The following is a 24,584-nucleotide window of genomic DNA, read 5'->3' as shown; positions in this document are numbered from 1 at the left end:
CATAGCTGGTATGAACTCTAGATTGGTGGCAAAGAGAAAATCAGTGAGTTAGAAGATAATACATAATGTAACAAAGAGAAACAAAGAAAGAAAAATATGAAAGAGCAGTTAAAAGACATAGAGGATGAATTGAGAGGAGTGAGCGTGAAGTCCGTAACAGCAAAATGGAGGGGTTGATAGGAAAGAACTATCTGAAGAGACAGTGACTTATATGAAGACCGGAGATGAGTTTGCAAGAGAAGTTGTAACTGAGATGTGTGCATAAAGACGGAATTTTAAAGATCTTTATCCTCTTCAAAGAATAGCTGGCTGAGCTCACAGGGAGATGAATAATTGAGTAACCTGTTTTAGCTTGAGCTCTAGGTTAGGAAAAAAGTCTTTCTGAGAATTCATAACCATGGCTCTGCCCTCACACAGGTTGGCACCTGAATTTATACTGTCATGACCCAAGAACCCAGGAGTCAAGAAATTATTATAAAAAGTTGTTCCAGGCTAGTAATGCAGCATGTAGCAGAAGCAAACACAAAAAACCTCCCTAGAGTGACACACCCTTAACCAGGTTGCACAGGATTCCTACACCTGAAGCTTCACAGAAGATGAACTCATAATCCATAAAATACATGAATAACAACCCACCATGAACAAACATTTACAAAAATCAGGATTAGACCCCCAATTATTTCATGTGATTAAAATGATTAAAGAAAAAAAAAAAGAATTAAAAACAAGAGAAAAAAATCAGAAAAAATCAAGCAGATGTGAAAAAGATCCAAGTGTCACTTTTAGAAATAAAAAATATAGGCACAGATTGGCTTAATAGAAACTATACTGATCTGAAGAAAAAGTGACTTGGCAGACATATCTGAGGTAATTACAAAGATTTCAGTACAGAGCAATAAAAACATTAACAATATGAAATGAAGAGATATGGAGGCAATCCTGTCATGCAGAGTAAGTCCCAATAATTTATGCAGACATCTCCCCACTCAAGGAGATGGAGCGTAACTCCCCAACCCTTTTGTGTGAGATGTGCTTAGTGATTTCCTTCCAAATGGTGAAGTAGGGAAATAGAGGGAAAAAAGTAACTTTACAGTGGAGCAACTTGACCTCACCCTAATTAATATGAACATTAAGAGGGATTAAGTCCTTTTGACAACATGTAGCCTTGACATGATGTGATGAAAATGGTACTTCATACATCTGTGATCTTCCTCCCGGTCTAATCATGAGAAAAACAAGAGACAATCCCCGATTGAGGAAAACTATACAAAATACTGAAGCAATATTCCTAAAAACTGTGAAAGTCATTAAAACAAGGAATCAAAATAGTGTTTTAGGAGCTACTCAACATAACCTAACCTATCTTAATCAGTGGAGTGCCAAGGTGAACAAAAGTCTGTAAATTGTCATACGTAACATGACTGTGATATGTCAGAATTATAGCATCTTTAGCAATAGAAAAAATACAAGGTCAAATGCTGATAAAAATGGTCTCTATTATCCTCATTCACACATGAAAATAATACTGTAGGCACCTAATAAAAATTTTAAATGTCAATTTTTTCCATGATGATCAAATTTATTCATGCAAAAATTGTATATTTCCAATTTATATTGCTTCCAAAAGTATTTTATTATGTCTATTTCCTCATGAAGGTAGTGGGAATAGCCCGTCCCTGGTAGAGGGGGTACATTGTCTGTAGAGAATTTAAAAGCAATAATAATGCTGACTAAATATTGGTATGCCTTTTATTATCACATATATTGGCAATGCTAAACAGGATTAGCAATAAAACATTCTTCTGTGCTGGACCAAACTATCCCACATACACCTTCTTCTTCCTTCCCCTAAAATGGCATTGATCTTGACTAATACAACTAATAAATGTAAATAAGTATTGACTGATTTAAAAATAAACACAAGTTTTAAAACACAATTTGTGGGGCGCCTGGGTGGCTCAGTCGGTTAAGCATCTGACTTCGGCTCAGGTCATGAGCTCGAGGTTCGTGAGTTCAAGCCCTGCGTCGGGCTCTGTGCTGACAGCTCAGAGCCTGGAGCCTGTTTCAGATTCTGTGTCTCCCCCTCTCTCTCTCTGACCCTCCCCCTTTAATGCTCTGTCTCTCTCTGTCTCAAAAATAAATAAACGTTAAAAAAAATTTTAAAAAAACACAAGTTGCAAAAAGGTCAAATAAAATCATTAAAACACAGTAATAGGGAAGGAGAGGGAACATTCAATACATAAAATGTGTCAAGATCCTCCCCTTCTTTAGGGAGAGAATAGACTAGGAAGAGGATTTTAAAAGGGACTACAACTGGGAGTGTGAGAGTTTTAATAACTTCCTATTACTACTCTTCATCATTTAGTCACTGAGGGGGACCTAAAAAATGTTGCAGTTCAGGTACATCCACGTTATTATGTTGCTAGAGACTTTGTTCAGCTTGATCTGTTGATCAGATACCAGGCCCTTAACAAAAAACACCCCTATTTTCCCACACTGAATCTTAATGTAATTTTACACATGGCTTCCTAGCTCGATTTTTGCAATGGAAGAGTAGAACGGTCTCTGGGCATCACTGCTTTCCAGTCTCTTACATATGGGTCAGATCATTGACAAGACCTCTCTGGGTGAAAAATTACTTTCTTTTTATTTTTGAGGGAGGAAGGAGGAATGACACATGATTCAAGTTATGATTTTGTATGTAAGGACATTTCTCACTTTAAGAAAACCCAGCATCCCAAATCCAAACTGTTAAAACAAGCTAAGTTGGTAGCACTTACACACAAAAATGCCTGGATTGATAAAAGGTTTCACTTGTGGGTTATTTTTTAAATAGCCATTTAGTCCTTTATGCTTTCCTTATTATGTTTCAGAAAGCTTTACAAACTTCAGGAGTCTATCTACTTTTTTTCTTTTTAAGTTTATTTATTTTGAGAGAGAGAGAGAGCGAGCAAGCGAGCAAACAAGCATGAGCAGGGAAGGGGAAGAAAGAGAGAGGAAGAGAGAGAATCCCTAGCAGGCTCCATGCTGTCAGGGAAGAGCCCCATATAGGGCTGAAACTCATGAACGAGATCATGACCTGTGCAAAGTCAAGATGGACACTTAACCAACTGAGCCACCCAGGCGTCCCAGGAGTCTATCTCCTTTATAAGTGGTTTTTAAAAAGTAATAACGATGATAAAAATTGTTTTAAAAAATTAGAAAATACAAATATTTTAAATATAAAAATCATTTGCAATCCCAGTGTTAACACTGCCACCATTCTGCGATAATTCCTCGCAGTTTTTAAGAACACCTTATGTACATATGCTGTGTATAAATTTTTAGAGCCTGTATTTTAACCCCTTGAGTTCCGCGGTGCTGTCGTGGCCATTCCAGGTCGAGTCTCGCGGTGCAGAGGTATGTCAGCGGTCAGCAGCTACAGTTTGTCTTTCTGCCTCGGAGAACCAGCTGCTGGATGCAGCAGGCTCAGAGACACTCCCTCCTTTTTCCTTTCCTGCTCCACCTCCCTAAACTTTCCAGTTTCAACAGCAGATAGTCTCTTGGCCATCTAGCTAGCTCCAGCCCTCCCACACTGGCTTCAAAAGGAAAAAAATCCCCTAAGGGTAGCAGTAGCGTCGCAGGGAGGAAAGCTGCCCACTCTCCTGGAACCTAGAGGCGGAGGCCCCCATCTGCACCGGCGGCGCGCGCTCTCGGCGGGAGCGACCCACCCCCGCCCTCCCCCTCCCTCCGCGGGCCCGCCCCGGCGGACACGCGCTCGCCCCCACGGGCGGAGACGCGCCGGGGAAAGCGCGCGGCCGCGAGCTCCAGGCGCCATTTTGGAGTCGCTGTGTGGGCCGAGGCGGTGGGGCCCTTCGCGGTGGCCGCGGCTCGCCGAAGGAGGCTTTCGCAGCTACGAGGGGTCCCGGAAGGAGAACGCGGGTTGCGTGGGACTGAGAAAGGAGGCTTCTCCTGGGGCAGCCAGAACCGCAAAGGTGGAGCCGCGTTGGCGTCCGCCGCGGGACCAGCGCCTCGGATGCGGGCTGAGCGTGGGGGGTCGCGGCGGCGGGAGCGCGAAGCGGGGCTCCCTGGGGGCCTCATGTGAGAGCCGCGGGACCAGCCGCCGCCGTCCTCGGAGCCCGGGGTGGTGCTTGGGGGAAGCCGCCCCCGGCAGCAGGTAACGGCGGAGGGTCAGGGCCGGAGCCCCGCTGTGACTGCGGGGCTGGGGTGGGTCCGCCGACCTTCGTGGGCGGCAGGGCGGATCGGGGGCGCGGGGTCCCGGGCGCGGCGCCCAGACCTTAGAGCCTGCTTGGGGGCGTTTCCCCGCGATGCCTGCTTCAAAACATGTCAACAAGGCGTGGTGTGAATGCGGGCTCGCGGCTGCTGTCGCCCGGTTTTATTACCCTTGGCAGGGTTGGCGACAGGCACCTTAGAGCTCGCGCTCTGCCAGGCTCTTCCCGGCGTGGGCTGTGCCCGTGCGTGTAGCTTGAAAAAGCGAGGGGCGTTAAAGATGTCAAAACACTGCTCAGGGTAGAGCGCGTGAGAAACGTCAGGGAGAGCCAATCCGTGGAGGTGGCGCGGGAGGAGGGGACGTCCCGGTCCCGGAGCCCAGTGGAAAACTTGGCCGCTTGTGAGGAGGAGCCGCTTGGCGCCTGCCTTAGGCGTGGGCAGCGGGTTCAGGTGGGGCTGGCCACGGGGATCAGGAAGCAGCCTATTCAGTGATTGACCTGCGTCTCCAAGCTAAGAGGTTAGATTACTATTATTTTGTTGCTGATGATGTCCAATTCATTCAGTGAGCCAGATCTTTTAAATAGTCTTTTTGCCCTCTTCTTTTGAAATATTTATAAAAATGCCATCAACTCCGAGTTATCTACAAATGACACCTAGACACATTTTCGCCACCACACTCTTCGTACCATCTAGTTCTGAGAGTTAATCTCGTCCCACTGTTTGTTTTTTTTTTTTTTTTCTTGTATTCCAGCCGAAGAATGCAAGTTAATTTTGATATTAGGCAAATGGAAAGGAAATGTGATGCCAAAACAAGCTTTTTAGAGCTGTGTACAAATGGGCTTTTAAAAGTGCTACATTTTACTAAATGTACAGTTTACTAAAAGTGTTTAATACAGTGATGGACACACAGCTGAAGTATTCTCCACTCTTTCTCTGATGAACAAATTTACTACTTTCCGAGGGTATGGAAATATTAAGATTAGTTCAGTAACTCCCTGTGCTGCTCAACTACTCTAGTTTTTCCTCATTAATGGTTGGTTTGTTTGTTTTTCCTTTTGGTGCTTCATAATATCAGTCCCTCACCAAATGCTCTAGTGACCTAAGTTGCATCAATTATTTGGGGCCTAGAAAAGTTGCAATTTGAAATTGAACTGCTGGAGCCTTGAAGAGGTCTGGTTTGGGTGCTCTACTAAGGAAAAGAAATTATAAAGACAGTTTCATTCTTTTTTGAATCTCTGTATTTCAAAATTATGTTTCAGGTAGTCAGAGAAATTATAAGCCACATTATGATTTTGTTCTTTGTTCTTTGACCCATATTTTCTATGCTAAAATTAAGCCTTCAGGATAAGGTAAAGCAGAAAAATGGGTCATAATGACACTGTTACCTCAACCTCTAGTGGGACATTATTACTAGAAGAGATTTTTTTTATATTAAAGGTTATATTGTGGATTATACTACCTTTTCACTAAACACATTACAAAACGTATTCTCAGATTCACAAGTAAGTTTTAATGTTCCATAAAACTACCCTCTTGCCATCACCTTTGTCATTCTGTTTTCTCCTTTCTTCTCTCCTTGCTCAGTAGAATATACATCATTTACTTCACTTCATTTACATCATCCAACTCACAGATTTGGAAGTAGGATCAATGAGGAATTCATACATGCTGAGATCTCCTGGGCAGATTGTAACGGCAAGAAGGGCAGGAGGCTTTGCCGTTTTGTTTCCTTCCAGCCCCCAGTCCCCTTTCACAAGTTTTACTAGCTATTGGGTAAAGAGATCCCACAGAGATCTATTTGGTTAAGAGTCATACACATACACATCCTTCATCCCACACAGGAATCAAATTCTTATACACAGATATGCCAGAAGAAGGGAGTTGGAGCCACAAGCCATCCTTTTCAAAAGCTATGACTCCAAATCCAAACTACCACTCTGCCAGAACTGCTCTGTAGGTGTAAGTGTCGCAGGCTCTAAACCAAAGGGGTACTAGTGAGTAGTCTGCAATTACCCCCCTTAGTTTGCAATACTTACTTTTCCAGATAACAAATCAAAACAAGACCTGTTTGTCTGATTACAGTGTAATTCATTGACATTAAAAGGAATGTGTATGAGATAGATAGGGGCCCCTGGGTGGCTTGGTGGTTAAGTGTCCAACTCTTGATTTCAGCTCAGGTCACGATCTCAACGGTTTGGTGAGTTGGAGCCCTACATTGGGCTCCGTGCTGACAGCGTGGAACCTGCTTGGGATTGTCTCTCCATCTCTCTCTGCCCTTCCCCTGCTTGTGCTCTCTCTGGCAAAAAAAAAAAAAAAAAAAAAAAAAAAAAAAATTCACCTGTAATGCCACCACTATTATCCTACTACTGTATTTATATAATACGGTACAGTATAATCCCACTTAATTATGGTTAGTTACTACCTTAGTGTGGTGAATCCAGTACCAGTGTGTGTTTCTCACATATAACCATGTGTTCTTGTATTTTCTCACACGTTTCATTTCTTTGTCATACACTTTAAAGTCTTTAATACTGGACTACTTTCCTGTATTTGAGTTCAACATCCTCTGTCTCTTTTTAAGCCCTACTACTGTTTAATTCCTCACAAGAATCCTGTGTGTTATTATCTCCACTTTACAAAGTGAAGCACAGGAAGGCCAAATAATTTGTTCAAGGCCACATAACCAGGGAGAGGTAGAGCCACAATTCAAACCCAGGGAGCTTGATTCCAGAGCCCATTCTTTTAACCATACTACTATTTTGCAATAAGACTGTTTCAGAGAAACAAATGCAATGAAGATCATACAAATACACAGAATAAACATATACCTATCATTCGGAAATACAACTTAGGGTAAACATTGTCATACTAAGAGATGTGTTGGAAGAAGAAACCACATTTCAGACCAAACCATGCATAGTAGGGATGGGTTTGCTTATCTTAAGTAGAGATTGTGTCTGGCAGTAACATATTACAGACTATTCAACGTGGAGAGATCTATTGGCTACTTAATTCGTATCTTCTCTAGAGATTCCTGGGACTGTGGTTCCTTGAATTCAAGAACTCAAATATAGCAGGTATCCTTAGATGACTTTTAAGAAAGCTTTAGCAGGTGTCACTGTAGGGTTTTTTTTTTTTTCTTTAATATTGCTTTTAGTTGACTATAATTTTTGGTTTAGTTTCAAAATCATGATATCTCTCCCTCCCCCTGCCAGTAGTACAGTATATACACAAATGCTTAAAAATACCTGTATAGAATTTGTAAAACAACAGTTGGTCTCCACTGGCACTTTTCATTATATTTTGTTTTGATATTCTTGAATTACTGGTCCAGTTCCTCATGTTTGTGTTTGCATTTATAAACATACATATATGTATCTCAGTGGCAAAACAAATGTTGGATTTATTGCTATTCAAAAGTTAAGTATGAAAAAAATGATGCATTTTTCTGAATAGGATGAAACGAGGAGGAAGAGATAGTGACCATAATTTATCAGAAGAAGGTACTGCAGAGAAATCTAAGAAACTGAGGACTACAAATGAGCAATCTCAGACTTGTGATTGGGGTAATCTCCTTCAGGACATTATTCTCCAAGTATTTAAGTATTTGCCTCTTCTTGACCGGGCTCATGCTTCACAAGTTTGCCGCAACTGGAACCAGGTATTTCACATGCCTGATTTGTGGAGATGTTTTGAATTTGAACTGAATCAGCCAGCTACATCTTACTTGAAAGCTACACACCCAGAGCTGATCAAACAGATTATTAAAAGACATTCAAACCATCTGCAATATGTCAGCTTCAAGGTAATACTTTAAATCCTTCTTTTAAAAAATAAAGTATATTCAGTGGCTTTTTTTATCCTAAGCCAAAATATGTTCTCATGTTTTTAAAATACTGCCTTTTTAGAGAAGGTTCTTAATGATTTAGAATTATTATATACATTAGAAGCTGCAGAGGGGCACCTGGGTGGCTCATTCGGTTAAGCATCCGACTTCAGCTCAGGTCATGATCTCGCTGTTTTTGAGTTTGAGCCTTGCGTTGGGCTCTGTGCTGACAGCTCAGAGCCTGGAGCCTGCTTCGGATTCTGTGTCTCCTTCTCTCTCTGCCCCTCTCCTGCTCCCAGTCTGTCTCTGTCTCTCAAAAATAAATAAACATTAAAAAAATACTTTTTAAATCATTTAGAAGCTGCAGAACTAATTGCAGCTGTTACTTTTATCATAATTTTTAACATAGTTATTTTTTTATTTTTATCATAATTATTCATAATTTATTAAAAGAACAGAAGCAGCTACTAAATAAGCATAAATCATTTACTAAAGCTGTCAGTCACATTGAATTATTTTGAATAAGTTTGAGGAAAAAATATACAGTAAAATAAATAAAAAATGTGAAGGGGTGCCTGGGTGGCTTGGTCATTTGAGCGTCTGACTCTTGATTTTGTTCAGGTCATAATCCCAGGGTTGTGGGATCAAGTCCGCATTGGGCTCCATGCTCAGTGTGGAGCCTGCTTAAGATTCTCTCTCTCTCTGCCCATCTCCCCCTGCTCGTGCTCACTCTCTTAAAAAAAAAAAAAAATGGAGATTATGATTGGCTAAAACTTAATTGCTATTACTGTTTAATAGAGACTGAATTCTGCTTATTGATGGCTTTATGATATGGGGTTTTCAAAGAAAAAGGAGATAAAAAATTTTTTTTAATGTTTGTTATTGAGAGAGAGTGAGTGAGCATGAGCGGGGGAGGGGCAGAGAGAGAGGGAGACACAGAATCTGAAGCAGGCTCCAGGCTCCAAGCTGTCAGCACAGAGCCCAGCATGGGCTCGAACTCACAAACCCCATGACCTGAGCCGAAGTCAGATGCTTAATCGACTGAGCCACCCAGGCATCCCTAAGAAATTTTATGTAAAAGGTTTGGATGAATATATTTTAGAGAGAAATAGAAAAAAGGACGTGGAAGAATGCCAAAGAGAACCGTTTGTTTCTTTTCATTGCCAGAAGGGACATACTGGAATTCATGCAGTGATGAGATAATTGAAGTGGGGTGGCTTTTTGAGATGTCTAGAGTAGTTTAAGGAATCACAGTGGTTTACAGGAGTACAGAGGCTTATAGTATTTTGTTTTGGGGATGAATAATGGAATGTAGGCATGTTTACTAAATCTTTAACCTACCTGATAATTTTTGAAAAGTAACACATGAATACCTGATTACCCATAGCTAGCATTTATTTAACAGGTCACATTAAACCTAGATAAAGCAGTGGTTCTTAATTCAAGTTCTTTGCCAAAACTAGTCTTGTCTGCTCTCATATCACTCCTTCTTAGATGGAGATTATTTGTAATGTAATAAACTAATAACTGTTTCTTCTGTAAAATTAAGGTTACACAGAGAAATGTAAATATATGCATAGGTAAATGGTGTGTTCTTTTCTAAGGTGGACAGCAGCAAAGAATCAGCTGAAGCAGCTTGTGATATATTATCGCAACTGGTAAATTGCTCATTAAAAACACTTGGACTTATTTCAACGGCTCGGCCAAGCTTTATGGATTTACCAAAGGTATTTGCTGGTTTTATGTTGTTGGCAGTTACTGAGAAATCCGATAGAAGCCCTGCCCTTGTAGTGGTCATTTCTTGTAGTGACCATGGGAGTGTAAGAAAAATAGTATACATAATGGAAAACTAGTTACTATTTATTTAGAATGTCAGGCAATAGGAGTTTTAATAAAGCTTTTCCTTTTTCTGATCACCTTGTGCTTCTTGATGGGAAAAGTTAAAGAGTGAGTGAATTTGCAGAGGATTCAGCAAAGAGATGTACTAAAAGTGACTAAAACTGAGAAGCAAATTAGGAAAAAGACATATAGCAGTTCCTTTTTGGACTTTCAGAGCAGATTTGTGAAATTACAATCAAAGAAAAGTAGACAGTGCCAGTAGTGAGAACAGGTATAGCTTATTTATAAAATCTTCTGGTAATTGTGTATAGATTTATTCCTGAGCAAATTTAGTGTACTTGGATTACTTTACAGATTTTATTTATTTATTTATTTATTTATTTATTTTAACATTTTTTTTTTTTTTTTTAATATATTTTTGAGACAGAGAGAGACAGAGCATGAATGGGGGAGGGTCAGAGAGAGGGAGACACAGAATCTGAAACAGGCTCCAGGCTCTGAGCTGTCAGCACAGAGCCCAACGCCGGGCTCAAACTCACGGACCGCGAAATCATGACCTGAGCCGAAGTCGGCCACTTAACCGACTCAGCCACCCAGGCACCCCTTTACAGATTTTATTTAAAGAAAGCTTTTTTTTTTTGGTGAACAGTGAACTATTTATGTTCATATATATGTTTTAACAGGATCCTGCGTATAGTAAGATAGTGTCTCTAATAACTAGACTCTTAAAATAGAAAAAAAATAAGTGCATTTTTAGAAGGCAGCTGATAAAGGCCTCCTGAGTATGTTAACTAATATTGGGTAGGTTAGCATGCAACAGTAATTTGAAAGGTTTTTTTCAGAGTACACTGCAAACTAAGATATAGATACCCCTTTACATATCTAACAGTTTAATTTACTAGAATGATTCAGGAAGAAATAGTACTAAATTGAGTGTGTATTATAACTCAGGTAGTTATGGAATGGAATATTTGTAACAAATGTATCACCAGTTGATTTCAAAGTCTTAATTGGTGTTTAAAAAGGTTCTTTAAATACATACATTTGAGTTAAAATGTTTTCCTCCTATAAAATAAGGGAAATAGGTAAGAGATTCTGTTCAGCATTTTAAGATTCTAAGTACATGAGTCAGAGCACTGAGGTTCTTGAACTTAGTGTGCATAAAAATCATCTAAGAAACTTGGAAATTTTGGGTTACATTCCCTGTTTCAAATTTCCCCTTCCTATGAGACATCCAGGAGATTCTTACTAAGTCAGAGCACTGACTTACATGGTATAGTAGCACCTTGTTCAAGCTTCATATGGGAAATGATATATTTTGAATTGATTTTCTGTGTACATACCATAGTTAAAAAAACAAATAGATATGGTATATGTAAAACATACCACATGAAAAGGTATGCTGAACAAATTTAATTTCCTTTTTTTCTTGTTACTCAAGATTACTTACCATTATACAGATCTAGTACTAGTACTGTAGTTACATGAAGTAGTTTTGTCTTTGGGAACTATGATGCATCTGGGATGGCTTCCTTCCTTATTAAATGGGCCTAAGATGTTTATGTTGTTCTTCACCTCGCCCCCCCCCCCCCATTTTGGCTCTTGTAGAAGATTGAAGTAGGGTGTTACTGTACCTTGGAAGTCCTGGAAGAACTGTAGAAAACATGAAAGAAGTATATTTGACCTCAGATAAATCTGAGGGAAATGGAAAAAAGAAGGCAGGGATGCAGTCATGAGGATGCAGTCATGAGTATACTAATGAAATGGGACTGTACAAGGTATAACTGAGTTTGAGGTGAAAATATTAGAAAGAGTTAACATTTAAATAGGCAAAAAGTTACCTAATCAAAATTTAAGTAGTTAACCAGTTATTTAATTGTAGAGGAAAATTGTTAGTGAATGTGATCATGCAAATGGTGTTTCTTTGTACTTTCTTGGCTGTTAGCTTGCCCTCATTCCTTTTCATTGCTGTAGTGAATTTATAAAGGTAAGTGGAGGGTGAGATTGGTTATGTAGAGGAAGGTGTCAGAGCATATGTTGACCTCTCTTTCCTACTCCTGGATCCTTCGTCCATTGGTTTTAGCTGATTCCACGTTACATACTCTGACCATGCTTTAATTCCTGTTGCCCTACAGTGGTTCCTTGAGGTCAGATTCTGTGTCCAAAAGATAATTACATGTATATAATAAATGGAATAATAATTGGTATATTTGTGGAAAAATACATTAAAATGAATGGCTTGAAAATATTGTAGATAATTTAACATATTTAAAGGAGTTTTAAACTTGGAAATTTATTAGGTATGATTTTGCTTATTTTAGAATCAAATTTTCTGTGAGCTTTTTTGTTTCAAGTGAGCCTGAGTTGATATTCTAATTTCTAATGATTATGCTAGTAATTTTATTACTATTTTAATGGTTAACTATCAGACCAAAAAAGAATGCAGTTCAGTGTTACAAAACACTGGAGGTATTCTCATCCCCGATTCTGTAATTCATCTTTTTACTTTTTACTTACCAGTGATTATTGTGATTTAGAGGCTTGAAATCTCATTTTGCTACAGGTAAAAAGACTTTTCTCAAAGATAGCAAATAGTCACCTCCCTTTTTTACCATACCCCCAACAACAGAGTGAGAGGATGCTACCCCTAAAACAGTTATGGGATACATCATTAGGATTCAGATGAACTATATGTGAACTATATGTCTTATGTGAACACCACCTCAATTCGCATGTCTGAAAGTTGAAACTGTTTCCATTTTTTTGCTTTTTAGTCTCACTTTATTTCTGCACTGACAGTAGTGTTTGTAAATTCCAAATCCTTGTCATCGCTTAAGATAGATGATACCCCAGTAGATGATCCATCCCTCAAAGTACTAGTGGCCAACAACAGCGATACACTCAAGCTGCTGAAAATGAGCAGCTGTCCTCATGTCTCTCCAGCAGGTATGTTGTGTTTTTTGCCAGGTAACATTTTACTAAAATGGACTGATGTATTTATCGAATTAAAAACTGATCATTAACCTTGAGGGTGGGTTAATATGATTATTTCATCCCTTTTGCATAAACATTTTTAATGTCATGATACAGTAACATAAATTTCTGTAGCATTCCTAGCCTAGACACTTATTTTCAACTTATTTTTTACTCTTACTTGTCAGCTTGTGTCCAAACTGTGTTAGAATATGGATTAAAAAAAAAAAAAGGACAGTATTAGATTTGCCTGAGGTGCCCTTTAGATAATATAGAACTTTCTTTAATTGTAGTTGAGCCAGCAGGGTAGGTTTTGAATCAGAGCAATCTCATAATTGCTTTTCTTCTCACTATGTAGAGGGAGGAGAGTTGTGCTGAAGTTGCCACCTTAACATTTTGCAAGATAACCCTTTTCCTAACTTGAATCTTGGAGCCAAGAACCCATCAAATGGGGAATAGCATTGTGAAATCTCTTTCCAACTTTTCTTATATAGAATTTTCTAAGCATTACTGCATTATTCAGTTTCAGATTATTTAAATTCCAAATAGTTTGTATTATAAAATAAGTATATTGGGGCGCCTGGGTGGCTCAGTCAGTTAAGCGTCCGACTTCAGCTCAGGTCACGATCTCACGGTCCGTGAGTTCGAGCCCCGCGTCAGGCTCTGGGCTGATGGCTCAGAGCCTGGAGCCTGCTTCCGATTATGTGTCTCCCTCTCTCTCTGCCCCTCCCCCGTTCATGCTCTGTCTCTGTCTCAAAAATAAATAAACGTTAAAAAAAAAAATTAAAAAAAAAATAATAAAAAAATAAAATAAGTATAAACTCACACTTGGTATTATTACTTTCTGATGCTTCACTTCTGACACATCCTCCCACTGTTGACATCCCTCCCAGTCTTTTGGCTGTGTTACTTGGGAAACCCGTTTTTAAAAGACAGTGTTAAATCCTTGATATCTTTACAAAATACTTCCTACCTTCTTGCCATGACTAAAGCCCGGCCTTCCCCCAAGAAAGTGATTTCTTCTTGGATGGAGATTTCTTAGTGTTCTCTGTCTCCTACAGGGAGGGTCTTGGTGACAGGAATGGCTAGTCTATTGCAGTATTTCCCTAGCTGCTTCTGCCACTTCGAGATTTTTACTGAAGGTGATAATCTAAACAGTCTGGAACTTAAGAAGAATGGACTTTTGGCAGTTACTTCTTACATGACCTTGGTCACATTTTCTGTCTACTGTACGGGTTGCTATGGGAGTGAGGTCCATACCTTGTAGCTTCATACTGTACAGGGTCCTTTGTATCCTCACCTCCACCTGTCTCTTTAATCTTGTTTGCTACTCATTCATGTGTAGCTTTTACTTGAGTCCCTATAATAACTAAGGTTCTTTGTACCTGTGTGTGTGTGGTTAGTACACTGTACCTTGTGGAATATGTTTTTTCTTCCCACTTCTTCATCTAGCCAAGTCCAGGCCAGCCTTCAGAATTCAACTCAGATGATCTGGTTTTGTTCTTATTTTCTCCTCTCTGGTTTGGAACCACCATGTGTTGTTTCCATAGCACTCTGAATGTAACTTCAGCACTTCCCACACTATATGAGAGCTTTTGGATCTCTGGGTTCTCAGTGAGACTATGAGTTCATTATTCTTTTTATCCTGGTACATCTCATGTTCATTTACTTTTATTAAATATACACATCAATTCTGATAGGATAGTATAAACTTGCTTGGTCTTCCCTCATGGCTTTTGGGCAAGTTGTTCAGGAAGGGAAGGGAAATGAAAGAGAGCACCTGAAATACTTTTAAATTTAAGAGTATAACCTTAGACGATTATAATTTAAAATTTAATATATTTGCATATTTACTTTCTATCCATATTTTGCATATTGGGACTATGCAAAACTATTTCTTTTTCTAAGTTGAAATCAAGGGTTTTTTTTCTTTTCTTTAGTCACTGAATATTTTATCAAACTTTTCTCCTATTTTATATAGTCCTTATAATTGTCTACTGCTTGATGTTTAGGCACCATTCAACGCTAGTGACTGTTGACTCTGATACCATATTATGTCGTTTTCCTTCTTCTGTGATTGTTCCTACCATTTCTTTTGGTGATTTCTCTTTTCATTCCTTAAATTTTGGTGTTTCACTGTGTTCTGTGCTGAGTCCTTTTTTGTTTTACTATGTAAACTCTGGGCTGTCGTCATCATCTGTTGTGTCAGTTACATTCTGTATGTTAATACTTCCCACTTACAGTGTCTCTGGAACTCCAGAGCTATGTGTTGAGCTGTCAGTGGCCCAGTTCCTCTAGAATGTCTCACTGGTGCTTCAGATGAATGAACTTTCTTCTCCCCCTGTCTAAATCTCTTGCTTTTTCCTTTGTGCTATCTCAGTAAATGGCTCTATCCATCTGGTTGTCAGGGACCTGACAGACATCCTGGATTCTTCCTACCCTTCCTTTCTACATCCTTTCAGTCTCCAAGGTCTGGTGATTCCATCATTGAAATAGGCCTTGAGTCTACACTGTGGACTGATGATTTATTCTGATCCCCTTCTATTCATATTGCTAAAGCTCTAAGCTGCAGTGTGGTAGTATTTGGAGTTCGGTTGGGAGATAGTTAGGTCATGAGGGTGGAGGTCTCATAAATGGCATTAGTGCCCTTATAAGAAGAGGCAGGAGAGAGATGATCTCTTTTTCACCATGTGAAGATACAGCAAGAAGGTGTCTATCCGCAAGCCAGGAAGAGTTGTGGTCCTCATCAGAACCTGACCATTCAGATTGGACTTCCAGGCTCCAGAACTGTGAAGAGTAAATGTTTATTGCTTAAGCCACCCTGTTTGTGGTATTCTGTTAAGCAACTTGAACTAAGACACTCTGCCTTCTTCATCTCCACTCTTACTCCTGTAGTACAGGTCTCTATAATCTTTGTGCAGTACCCTCTTACACTGATTTCCTAACTGGCAGCTTATTCTTCTGTAATGTGATTTCTATGCTACAGAGTAATCTTTCTAAAATATAAATCAGATATTTTTCTCCAGTTTTCTTCAAATGTTCTCACTATGCTTTAGAGAAGATCCAAACTCCTTACTGAGGCTGACAAGGTCCCATATGATCTAGCCCTTGCCTCTCTATGGGGCTTCATCCTTTAAGATGTTACCTTACTTGCATACTGTATGTTGACCTGAAGGCTTGGAATGCTTCAGTTCTTGGAATGCTTGTGTTTCTTCCATGTGTGGGTGTTCACACAGGAAATAAAGTTCACTTTCCTTCTCCCCTATCTTTTGCCCTAGCTTGATCCTTCTAATTCTTTATGTCTCACTGTGTTAGTTCTGGGAAATCTTCCCTGATCCCCTTGCTAGGACACCCAGAGCATTCTTGTTTAATTCTCTGCTGCCTGCTATTATGATAAGGATGTCTTGTTCATGTTGCATCTTTACCATCTTAGCACCAGTGCCTTGACACTCATTATTAGTTGAACTAATGAACATTTAGTTACTTAGTGTTCTATGTTGTTGGTAAGCCAACATTTGTCTTATAATTTTTTTAAGGTTGGTATGTAAGTATCTACATTTTTGCTGTGATTTAAAAAATGAACCATTTTGGCACGAAGTAGTTTGCTTCTATCAATTTCTTCCATAGGACAGATGGTAAAGTGGAAGAAGTAGATCAGAGGATCCAGATCTTTTTTATATACAGCTTTTTGCTGTATTTTCTTCTAAATGAGTTGTGTGAATTTACAATAGTACCGACAATGAATTTCTATATACTTTTTAGCATGTATCAGTGTTTTATTTCTTTTTATTGCCAAATAATATTCCATTGTATGGATTGTACCACATTTATCTATTGATCATTTGATGGATATTTGCATTGTTTCCACCTTTTGACTGTTATGAATGATGCTGCTATGAAAATTCCTGTGTAAGATTTTGTGTAGATAAATGGTTTAATTTCTTTTGGGTATATACCTAGGAGTGGAATTGCTGAATTATATAGTAACTGTTTAATTAAGTTTCCTATTGCTGCATAACCAACAACTACAAATTTAGCACGTTAAACCAGCACTCATTTGGTAGTGTCACAGCTCTGTAGGTCACAGATATAGCCATTGCTTAGCTAGCTTCTCTGCTTAGCCAGGGAAGCTGTGAGTCTGACTTCTTTTCTGAAACTGGCCAAAGAAAACTCAGCTTTTAAAGGGTTCATGTGATTAGATTAGAACTGCCTGGACAATCTTGTTTTAAAGCCAACTGTGCTATATAATATAATCATGGGAGTGGTATCTCCTCACATTACAGGTGCTGGGGATTAGGTTGTAGAATCTTGGGGACTTGGACTTTTAGAATTATGCCTGCCACAACTGCTTTAATAGTTACTAAATGATATCTCAGTTTCTTTTATTTGCATCTTTGGTTTTCATTCCCTGTGTATTTATTTTCTTTTTATATCAAGTTTTATAAGATTGCAAAGAACAGAAGTGCTCAGGTTATGAAGGTTTATTTCAAAGTACACAGAAACCTTGTAGAGAACAGAAACTTTGTAGTGGCTGAATAGTAAAGCACAGATGTCTTTTGGTGACTCTTACACTGGTGATTCAGTTTACCTCTTTACTGATTCTGTTGCCTATATTCTCCTCCCACTGCTTTTAAGCTTTGGCTTATTGGTGCCTCTGTCTTGTCACTTCTCAAGCAGTAGTTAAGCACATGAACTTAAGAGTCACTCAGTTTGTGTTTGTCTTTAGTTGCATCAACTTCAAAATAGAAATAATTTATTTTTCTAGATTTTTGAGTATATTTAGTACCTGACATATCATACTGTACAATAAATAATAGATAATATGATGTGTGTTTTGTTCCTATCCTTGTTTCTAAACACCAGAAAGAAATGGTTTGAATGGGTCATTTATCAAGTACTATAGGCTGTCTGGGGTAGAATTTTAGTATTAGACCATTTCAGAAATCAGATGCTGACCTTTGGTAAGATCTGCTTGATAGGGGTTTGGGCAGTTCTGAAGCATAGCATGGCTAAGTATAGGGACCATTTATGGAACTGCATTCTGGATATGTTCAGAATTTGTTAGTTATAATTACTATTTCCATTAATGTGAATTGGTTACCTTTGACTCATTTATCGAGTGGTATCTTGGTATTTTTTTCTGAGAAATTTGTTAAGTTTATTAGACACTATTAAGCTGTTAAAAAAATTTTGCTCACTTGATAGAAATCTTTTTTTTTTTTTTTTAACGTTTATTTATTTTTGAGACAGAGAGAGACAGAGCATGAACAGGGGAGGGTCAGAGAGAGAGCAGGAGGCACAGAATCTGAAACAGGCTCCAGGCTCTGAGCTGTTAGCACAGAGCCCGACACGGGGCTTGAACTCACGAACCGCGAGATCATGACCTGAGCTGAAATCGGACGCTTAACCGACCGAGCCACCCAGGCGCCCCGATAGAAATCTTTTTTAACAACCTTTCAAATGTTTTATTTAGTTACATAGATTCTTTTATGTGGCTTTACCTTTTTTTTCTTTTTAATTAGAATTAAATTTTTAATTTCCAAAAATGTCTTTTGGCCTCTGTAGTGATGATCATGTAATTTTTCTTGCTTAACCTATAGGTTTGGTGTTTGTAATCAGTTTTTAAAAAAAATATAACACTGTCCATGCATTACTGGGGTAAACGTTAGTTATGGTACATGTAGCTAATCCTTGAACAACATGGGTTTGAACTGTGGGTCCATATACCTGTGGATTTTTTTCAGTAAATACAATATTATACTGTAAATATATTTCCTTTTATGATTTTCTTTTCTCTAACTTTGTTGTAAGAATGTAGTATTCTTATTGTAAGAATGTAGTAAATATATATTGACTGTTTATGTTATCAGTAAGGCATCTGGCTAACACTAGGCTATTAGTAATTAAGTGAGGAGTCAAAAGTTATACATAGATTTTCAACTATACAGGAGTCAGTGCCCCTAACCCCTGTGTTGTTTAAGGGTCATCTGTATTTATTAATAATTTATAATTGTTGGAACACCTGGGTGGCTCAGTTGGTTAAGCGTCTGACTCTGGGTTTCGGCTCAGGTCATGGTCATACGATTTCATGATTCGAGCCCCGCATTGGGCTCAGCACTGGCATCTGGAGCCTCCTTGGAATTCTCTTTCGCCCTCTCTCTCTGCCCCTCCCCTACTCGCACTCTCTCTCTCTCTAAGTAAATAAACTGTAAAACAAATTTATAATTGTTGTAAGTTTATAAGTGAGCTTTATTTCTTTTTATGGTATCAGGTTTAGAATTAGTCTCATTTTCTTATAGACAGATTTAGTAGTAGGTTTTTAAATGTGACTTTCTGCTAGTTCAACCGTATAACTAAATTTTAAATTGTATAGCTTTATGATAGGGAAATACGGTAAAATTTTGAGACATGCATTTGATTAAATTTTTTGAACAGGTGATGAACTCGTACAAAAATTTGTAAATAATTAGACACTATTTCTTCCTAGGTATCCTTTGTGTGGCTGATCAATGTCACGGCTTACGTGAACTGGCCCTGAATTACCACTTGTTAAGTGATGAATTGCTGCTGGCTTTATCTTCTGAAAAACACGTTCGATTAGAACATTTGCGTATTGATGTAGTCAGTGAGAATCCTGGACAGACACATTTCCATACTATTCAGAAAAGCAGCTGGGATGCTTTCATCAGACATTCACCAAAAGTGAACTTAGTGATGTATTTTTTTTTATACGAAGAGGAATTTGATCCATTCTTTCGGTATGAAATACCTGCCACCCATCTTTACTTTGGGAGATCAGTAAGCAAAGATGTGCTTGGCCGTGTGGGAATGACATGCCCTAGACTAGTTGAACTAGTAGTATGTGCTAATGGCTTACGGCCACTTGATGAAGAGTTAATTCGGATTGCAGAACGTTGTAAAAATTTGTCAGCTATTGGACTAGGGGAATGTGAAGTCTCATGTAGTGCCTTTGTTGAGTTTGTGAAGATGTGTGGTGGCCGCCTGTCTCAATTATCCATTATGGAAGAAGTATTAATTCCTGACCAAAAATATAGCCTGGAGCAAATCCATTGGGAGGTGTCCAAGCATCTTGGTAGGGTGTGGTTTCCAGACATGATGCCCACTTGGTAAAGACTGAATGATGTAGGGCATGATGAATAGCACCTTTACGTTAAGAATACTGTATTATAATAAGAGTTTATTTCCTGTAGTTCTGATGTAATTCTGCTATTTTGTGGCATGGAAATTTGATACCTGCATTGAATATATAAGGATTGTTTATCGGAAGACCCATGGACCAGTTTTGGTCAGAAAACTTCTTCTGTTTCTTTAGCCTAACAGCAGTCAAATCTCAGAAAAATTTATTAAACTGTGGTTCAGATCTGAAAGTAAGTCAATTATAAAGATGAAACATTTTACAGTCTGAAAAAAACAACACCTGTATATTACAATATCCGAGAAGTGAGTACTAAGAAGTTTTCCAAATGTTATGTTCTCTATGCATTTTTTTTTAAATGTAAACTTGACATTTTAGGGTCTTCAGTTATACATACACCTGTTATAAGGTGTTTAATATAGCTCAGGACAGTGAGCATTTTGTGAGAAAAATGGAGGCTGTATCATATTGAATGAAAGAGATTGGTTGAATGTTCTCAAATATGTTACAGAGCTGTTTGAAGAGGTATGTATAAGTAATTGGATTTCTTAGAAAACTGGTATGTGTCACACAATGGTTATTATAGACAGATAATAAACAGAGCCAAGATCAAATTAAAAGAAAATAAACAGAACAGAAGTGAGGCAGTGTTTAGTTTTGTATAAACTTTCAGGTTTGCTCTATAATCTGCTAAACCATATAAATTCTCTTCTGTGATATGTTACTATGTACGTGACACTTTGAGGCATCCTATGTAAAGCAAGGAATGCTTTGCCAGTTCTCCTTGGTTTTGTTTATCTTTGTTTAAGCTAGGTTTGAAGTATTATACAGTAATTGAAATGAAAAGCTTATCTATTTAAAAAAGCCAAATTGAAATAATTAAAGGTAGAACTTTAAAATGTTTATAAATTATTTCCATGAAAGAATATTCTCCAGTGAATTTTACTGATGGTTCATTTTCCATTTTGGAATTAAATAGTTACGTAAGTAGAATTTTCAAAAATCATAAAAGGAGCACTACTTGTTCAGTATAAACAAGTGAACTTAAAAGAGGATATATTTAAGTTCATAATCATATTTTTGAGTAAATGTTGCTCAGTGGACTGGAAAATTTTAATAGAAAAATGTCTGCAGTTTTGTGATTGTTAATTTGGTTACAATGCTATTTTATATTATTTAAGTTAGGTAGCATTTTTATTACTTTCATATGAATAATGGTAAAACATACATTGCTATAAGAATATTAAGTTTGGGGCTACATTTAGGTTTTTTTGTTGTTGTTTTTGTTTTTAGATATTATATAAGCTTTGATTCTGAGCACTAGTGCTAGTAGATATTACCTTCCTAAGGGAAATTAGAAGTGATTTATCCCCAATGGAATAATACAGTAATGCTTGAAACTTTTAGAAAGCATCTTGGTAATAATGGAAGCTAACAGTCTTACAGATCTAATCTATTTTTTAAATAGATCACCTTCCTAAGAAAAAAGTAAAAGGTGATTTTGTACCTAATTTATACTTTTCAAAAGTCACGGTGTTCCGGCCACATGTAAATGAGAAGAAAAAAGGCTGATCCAAACTGGGAAATTAAAAGCAATTATTGTAATATTTTCCCCTTACTAAATAGTTAAAAAGCTTTGTACAAGAAATACATGTGATAGTGGATGAAGCCTTTTTTCCCTTGAACAACTTTGGAAAATGGATTTGACAGTGCATAATCAGTTCTACTAACCAAAGCTTTATTCGGAAATTTACTTTTTTGTACAAATTGAATTATATAATGCTTGAAATACTTTAAGTCACTTTATAAGCAAAATGCATAGCACTTACTTTGTTTATACTGTAAAGTATATATGTTAAATGCTTTTATCAATTTGAGAATAAAGATAGTTACTAATGCTGTTGTATTAATAGTTTTTAAAAATGACACTAACATACATATTTGGTTTTCCAACAAGTTAAACTTACAGATTTATGGGTTTAGTTTCAAATTTATATTTGATGAATACAGTGTTTAATTTTGAATAAGTTTATGGTAGGATGACTGTTATAAAGATGTAAGATAAGGTAAATGAAATCTATTCTTAGAAATAAGTTCTGATGACTAAAGTGATAGGAAATAAAAATTGGCCATGAAATGTAAATTTATTTTTCACATTTTATACAGAAAATGGTTAAATTAAAAAGAATAGGCTCTTTGTTTTTAGAATAAGAATTTATAAAACAGATTATTTTGAAATAGAATTCTTAGTCAAAGTCCTTTGAACCCAGGTATCCTTTTCGTAGAGAAATGTTTTATATAAATTCCTACAATCAGACTAGTTCTTAAAACTATTGAAATTATTTTCATTTCCTGTATTAACAGCTTCCAGAAGCTAACTTCAATTTCTCTTGGTAATCTGGGCTATTTTAACAATACTATCAGGAAAAAAAAAGGCATGACTAAAGATTAATCAATTTATTGCATTCAAAAATAACTTTTTATATTTATGGAAAAGCTTAGGATAGATGGGAGGGGTTGATGTGAACAAGGCTTAGGCCTGAATTAGGTCTTTTTTTTTTTTTTTTTTTTTTGTTAACGTTTTTATTTATTTTTGAGAGAGGGAGAGGCACAGAGTACGAGCGGGGAGGGGCAGAAAGAGAGGGAGACACAGAATCTGAGGCAGGTTCCAGGCTCTGAGCTGTCAGCACAGAGCCCGGAGTGGGGCTCGAACCCATGAAGGGTGAGATCATGACCTGAGCGGAAGTCGGACATCCAACCAACTGAGCCACCCAGGTGCCCTGTGACCTAGGTCTTGTAAGAAGCTGTAAGTCACCCCTACCCCATACGTAGCTGGGAACAATCTTTGCAGACTCCAGCTTCAGTTTATCTGTGGTTTTAAAGTTATCAAGCAGCCAGAAAAACCTTACCTGCTTCCTGACACCCAACTTTACTTTAAACATAAGGACATATCTTAGGGCATATAAAATGGACACAAAGCCCTTTACTCCAAAAGTGAACTAAAAGCTTATCCTTAGAATAATCAGTCAAGTAAAAGAATATAAGGGTAATAGCCTATCTTGTTTCAAGTAGGGGAAAGAAAATGTAGCTAGGAAAGTTTGAGAGCACAGGAAACTATTTGGACAATGGAGGGTAAATAGGCAGATGCTGGAAACAAACTTTGGCCAGCCCATTTGCCTTTGACTCTGAACAGGGGAAAAGATGTGTGGTAGTTTTGGAACATTGTTCTTTGTATAACATACCAACAAGTTATTTAAAAAAAATAGTCATCTTAAAGGAACTGAAGTCTCAGATTATAAAACTGAAGTTTACTAAGACTTTTTTTTTTTCCTGATTTCAAAGGAGCCAATATTGAAAGTTACAAATACTTAATGTTTAGTAGTTTTAACCTTTGGACCATTTTCCTGTATGTGGATATTAAAATATATTTGATGACACTTTATGGGTCTACTTAATACTAGCCAGAATTAGTAAGTGAGGACATATTTAAAGCCCTGATTCAAGGGGCGCCTGGGTGGCTCAGTTGGTTAAGCCTCTGACTTCAGCTCAGTTCGTGATCTCGTGGTCCGTGGGTTTGAGCCCTGTGTTGGGCTCTGTGCTGACAGCTCAGAGCCTGGAGCCTGTTTCAGATCTGGGTCTCCCTCTCTCTCTGACCCTCCCCTGTTCATGCTCTGTCTCTATCTCAAAAATAAATAAATGTTAAAAAATTTTGAAAAAAAAATAAAGCCCTAATTCAAACTTCCAACACAATGGTTTCTTAGAGAGTAAATTTTATACATTTATAACAGAAAAATATAAATCACATTTAAGTTATACGGTAGAATTGGCAAATTCCTGCCTGGCCATATTTTGGCTTCTCAATTACCATTTTGAAAGCATGTTCTTGAATCATCTCTACTCCAAAAGCCCTACTTCACCTTTTAAGTACAGTTGACAAGTTTGATAAACTCTTAAGTACTCAATATGAATTTTGTTCTATTTTATAGTCACCTGAGTCTATTACTTTCACAAAATTTCTTCATTTGTTAATATTCATAGGAACTGAAAAATCTTTACTACTTTTTAAATGTTAACTGTTTAGAATCTTGCTTTAAAATTCAGGCTCCACATCCAGGTGTCCTCATTTGTCTTTGCTACAGAACCAGATTCTGTGCTTTACAGTTAACACAGATGTGGCACAAGAGTTCTTGCATGTTACCCCAATGCAGTTCTAGAAAACCCAAAATTCTGTTTTCCCAGATCAATTTTAAGAATCCAGGAGAAGTTGGCATTGCCTGATTTTAGCCACTAGGTGGTGATAACGCAAAGATCCAAGTTTGTGACATTCTGAAGACAACCAGCAAGTTAAAGAGGCAAAATAATTAGTGTTTACACTATTGACAGGAATACAAAGGCTAAATGGGAGGCAGTGAAGTAAAGTTCTCCTTATGTATTTCAGCCTGGCTTTGCCTCTGTGCAGTAGGCACGATAATCCAGTGCTTCTCAAGCTATCTGTGGTAAAGGGCTGGGTTTTTATTTTCAGACTGTTGCAGTGCCTATAGTTTTGAAAAAGACAATAAAAGTGAAGTCCTTGACAAATGA

General features: G+C 37.8%; 1 protein-coding gene across 1 annotated transcript; it reads left to right on the top strand.

Moving 5' to 3' along the window:
* Nucleotides 1–3,804: 3,804 nt before the first annotated feature.
* Nucleotides 3,805–21,900, top strand: FBXL3 (F-box and leucine rich repeat protein 3). Its single transcript, XM_042978571.1, has 5 exons — nt 3,805–4,156; nt 7,666–8,014; nt 9,640–9,762; nt 12,649–12,820; nt 19,335–21,900. The coding sequence occupies exons 2-5, from the start codon at nt 7,667–7,669 to the stop codon at nt 19,976–19,978; spliced, it is 1,287 nt and encodes a 428-aa protein (XP_042834505.1). The 5' UTR covers nt 3,805–4,156; nt 7,666; the 3' UTR covers nt 19,979–21,900.
* The last annotated feature ends 2,684 nt before the right edge of the window (nt 21,901–24,584 follow it).

The sequence above is a fragment of the Panthera tigris genome, chromosome A1 (genome assembly GCF_018350195.1).
Source record: "Panthera tigris isolate Pti1 chromosome A1, P.tigris_Pti1_mat1.1, whole genome shotgun sequence".
Lineage (NCBI taxonomy): Eukaryota > Metazoa > Chordata > Mammalia > Carnivora > Felidae > Panthera > Panthera tigris.
The sequence above is the reverse complement of the archived record's forward strand: the minus strand, read 5'-3'. Positions and strand labels throughout refer to the sequence as shown.

Bases quoted from the DNA above. Each gene is read 5' to 3' on its own strand.
- FBXL3 (XM_042978571.1), top strand. From the start codon at position 7,667: ATGAAACGAGGAGGAAGAGATAGTGACCATAATTTATCAGAAGAAGGT. The intron at 8,015-9,639 runs GTAATACTTTAA...TTCTTTTCTAAG, and splicing joins TGCAATATGTCAGCTTCAAG to GTGGACAGCAGCAAAGAATC. The intron at 12,821-19,334 runs GTATGTTGTGTT...ATTTCTTCCTAG, and splicing joins TCCTCATGTCTCTCCAGCAG to GTATCCTTTGTGTGGCTGAT.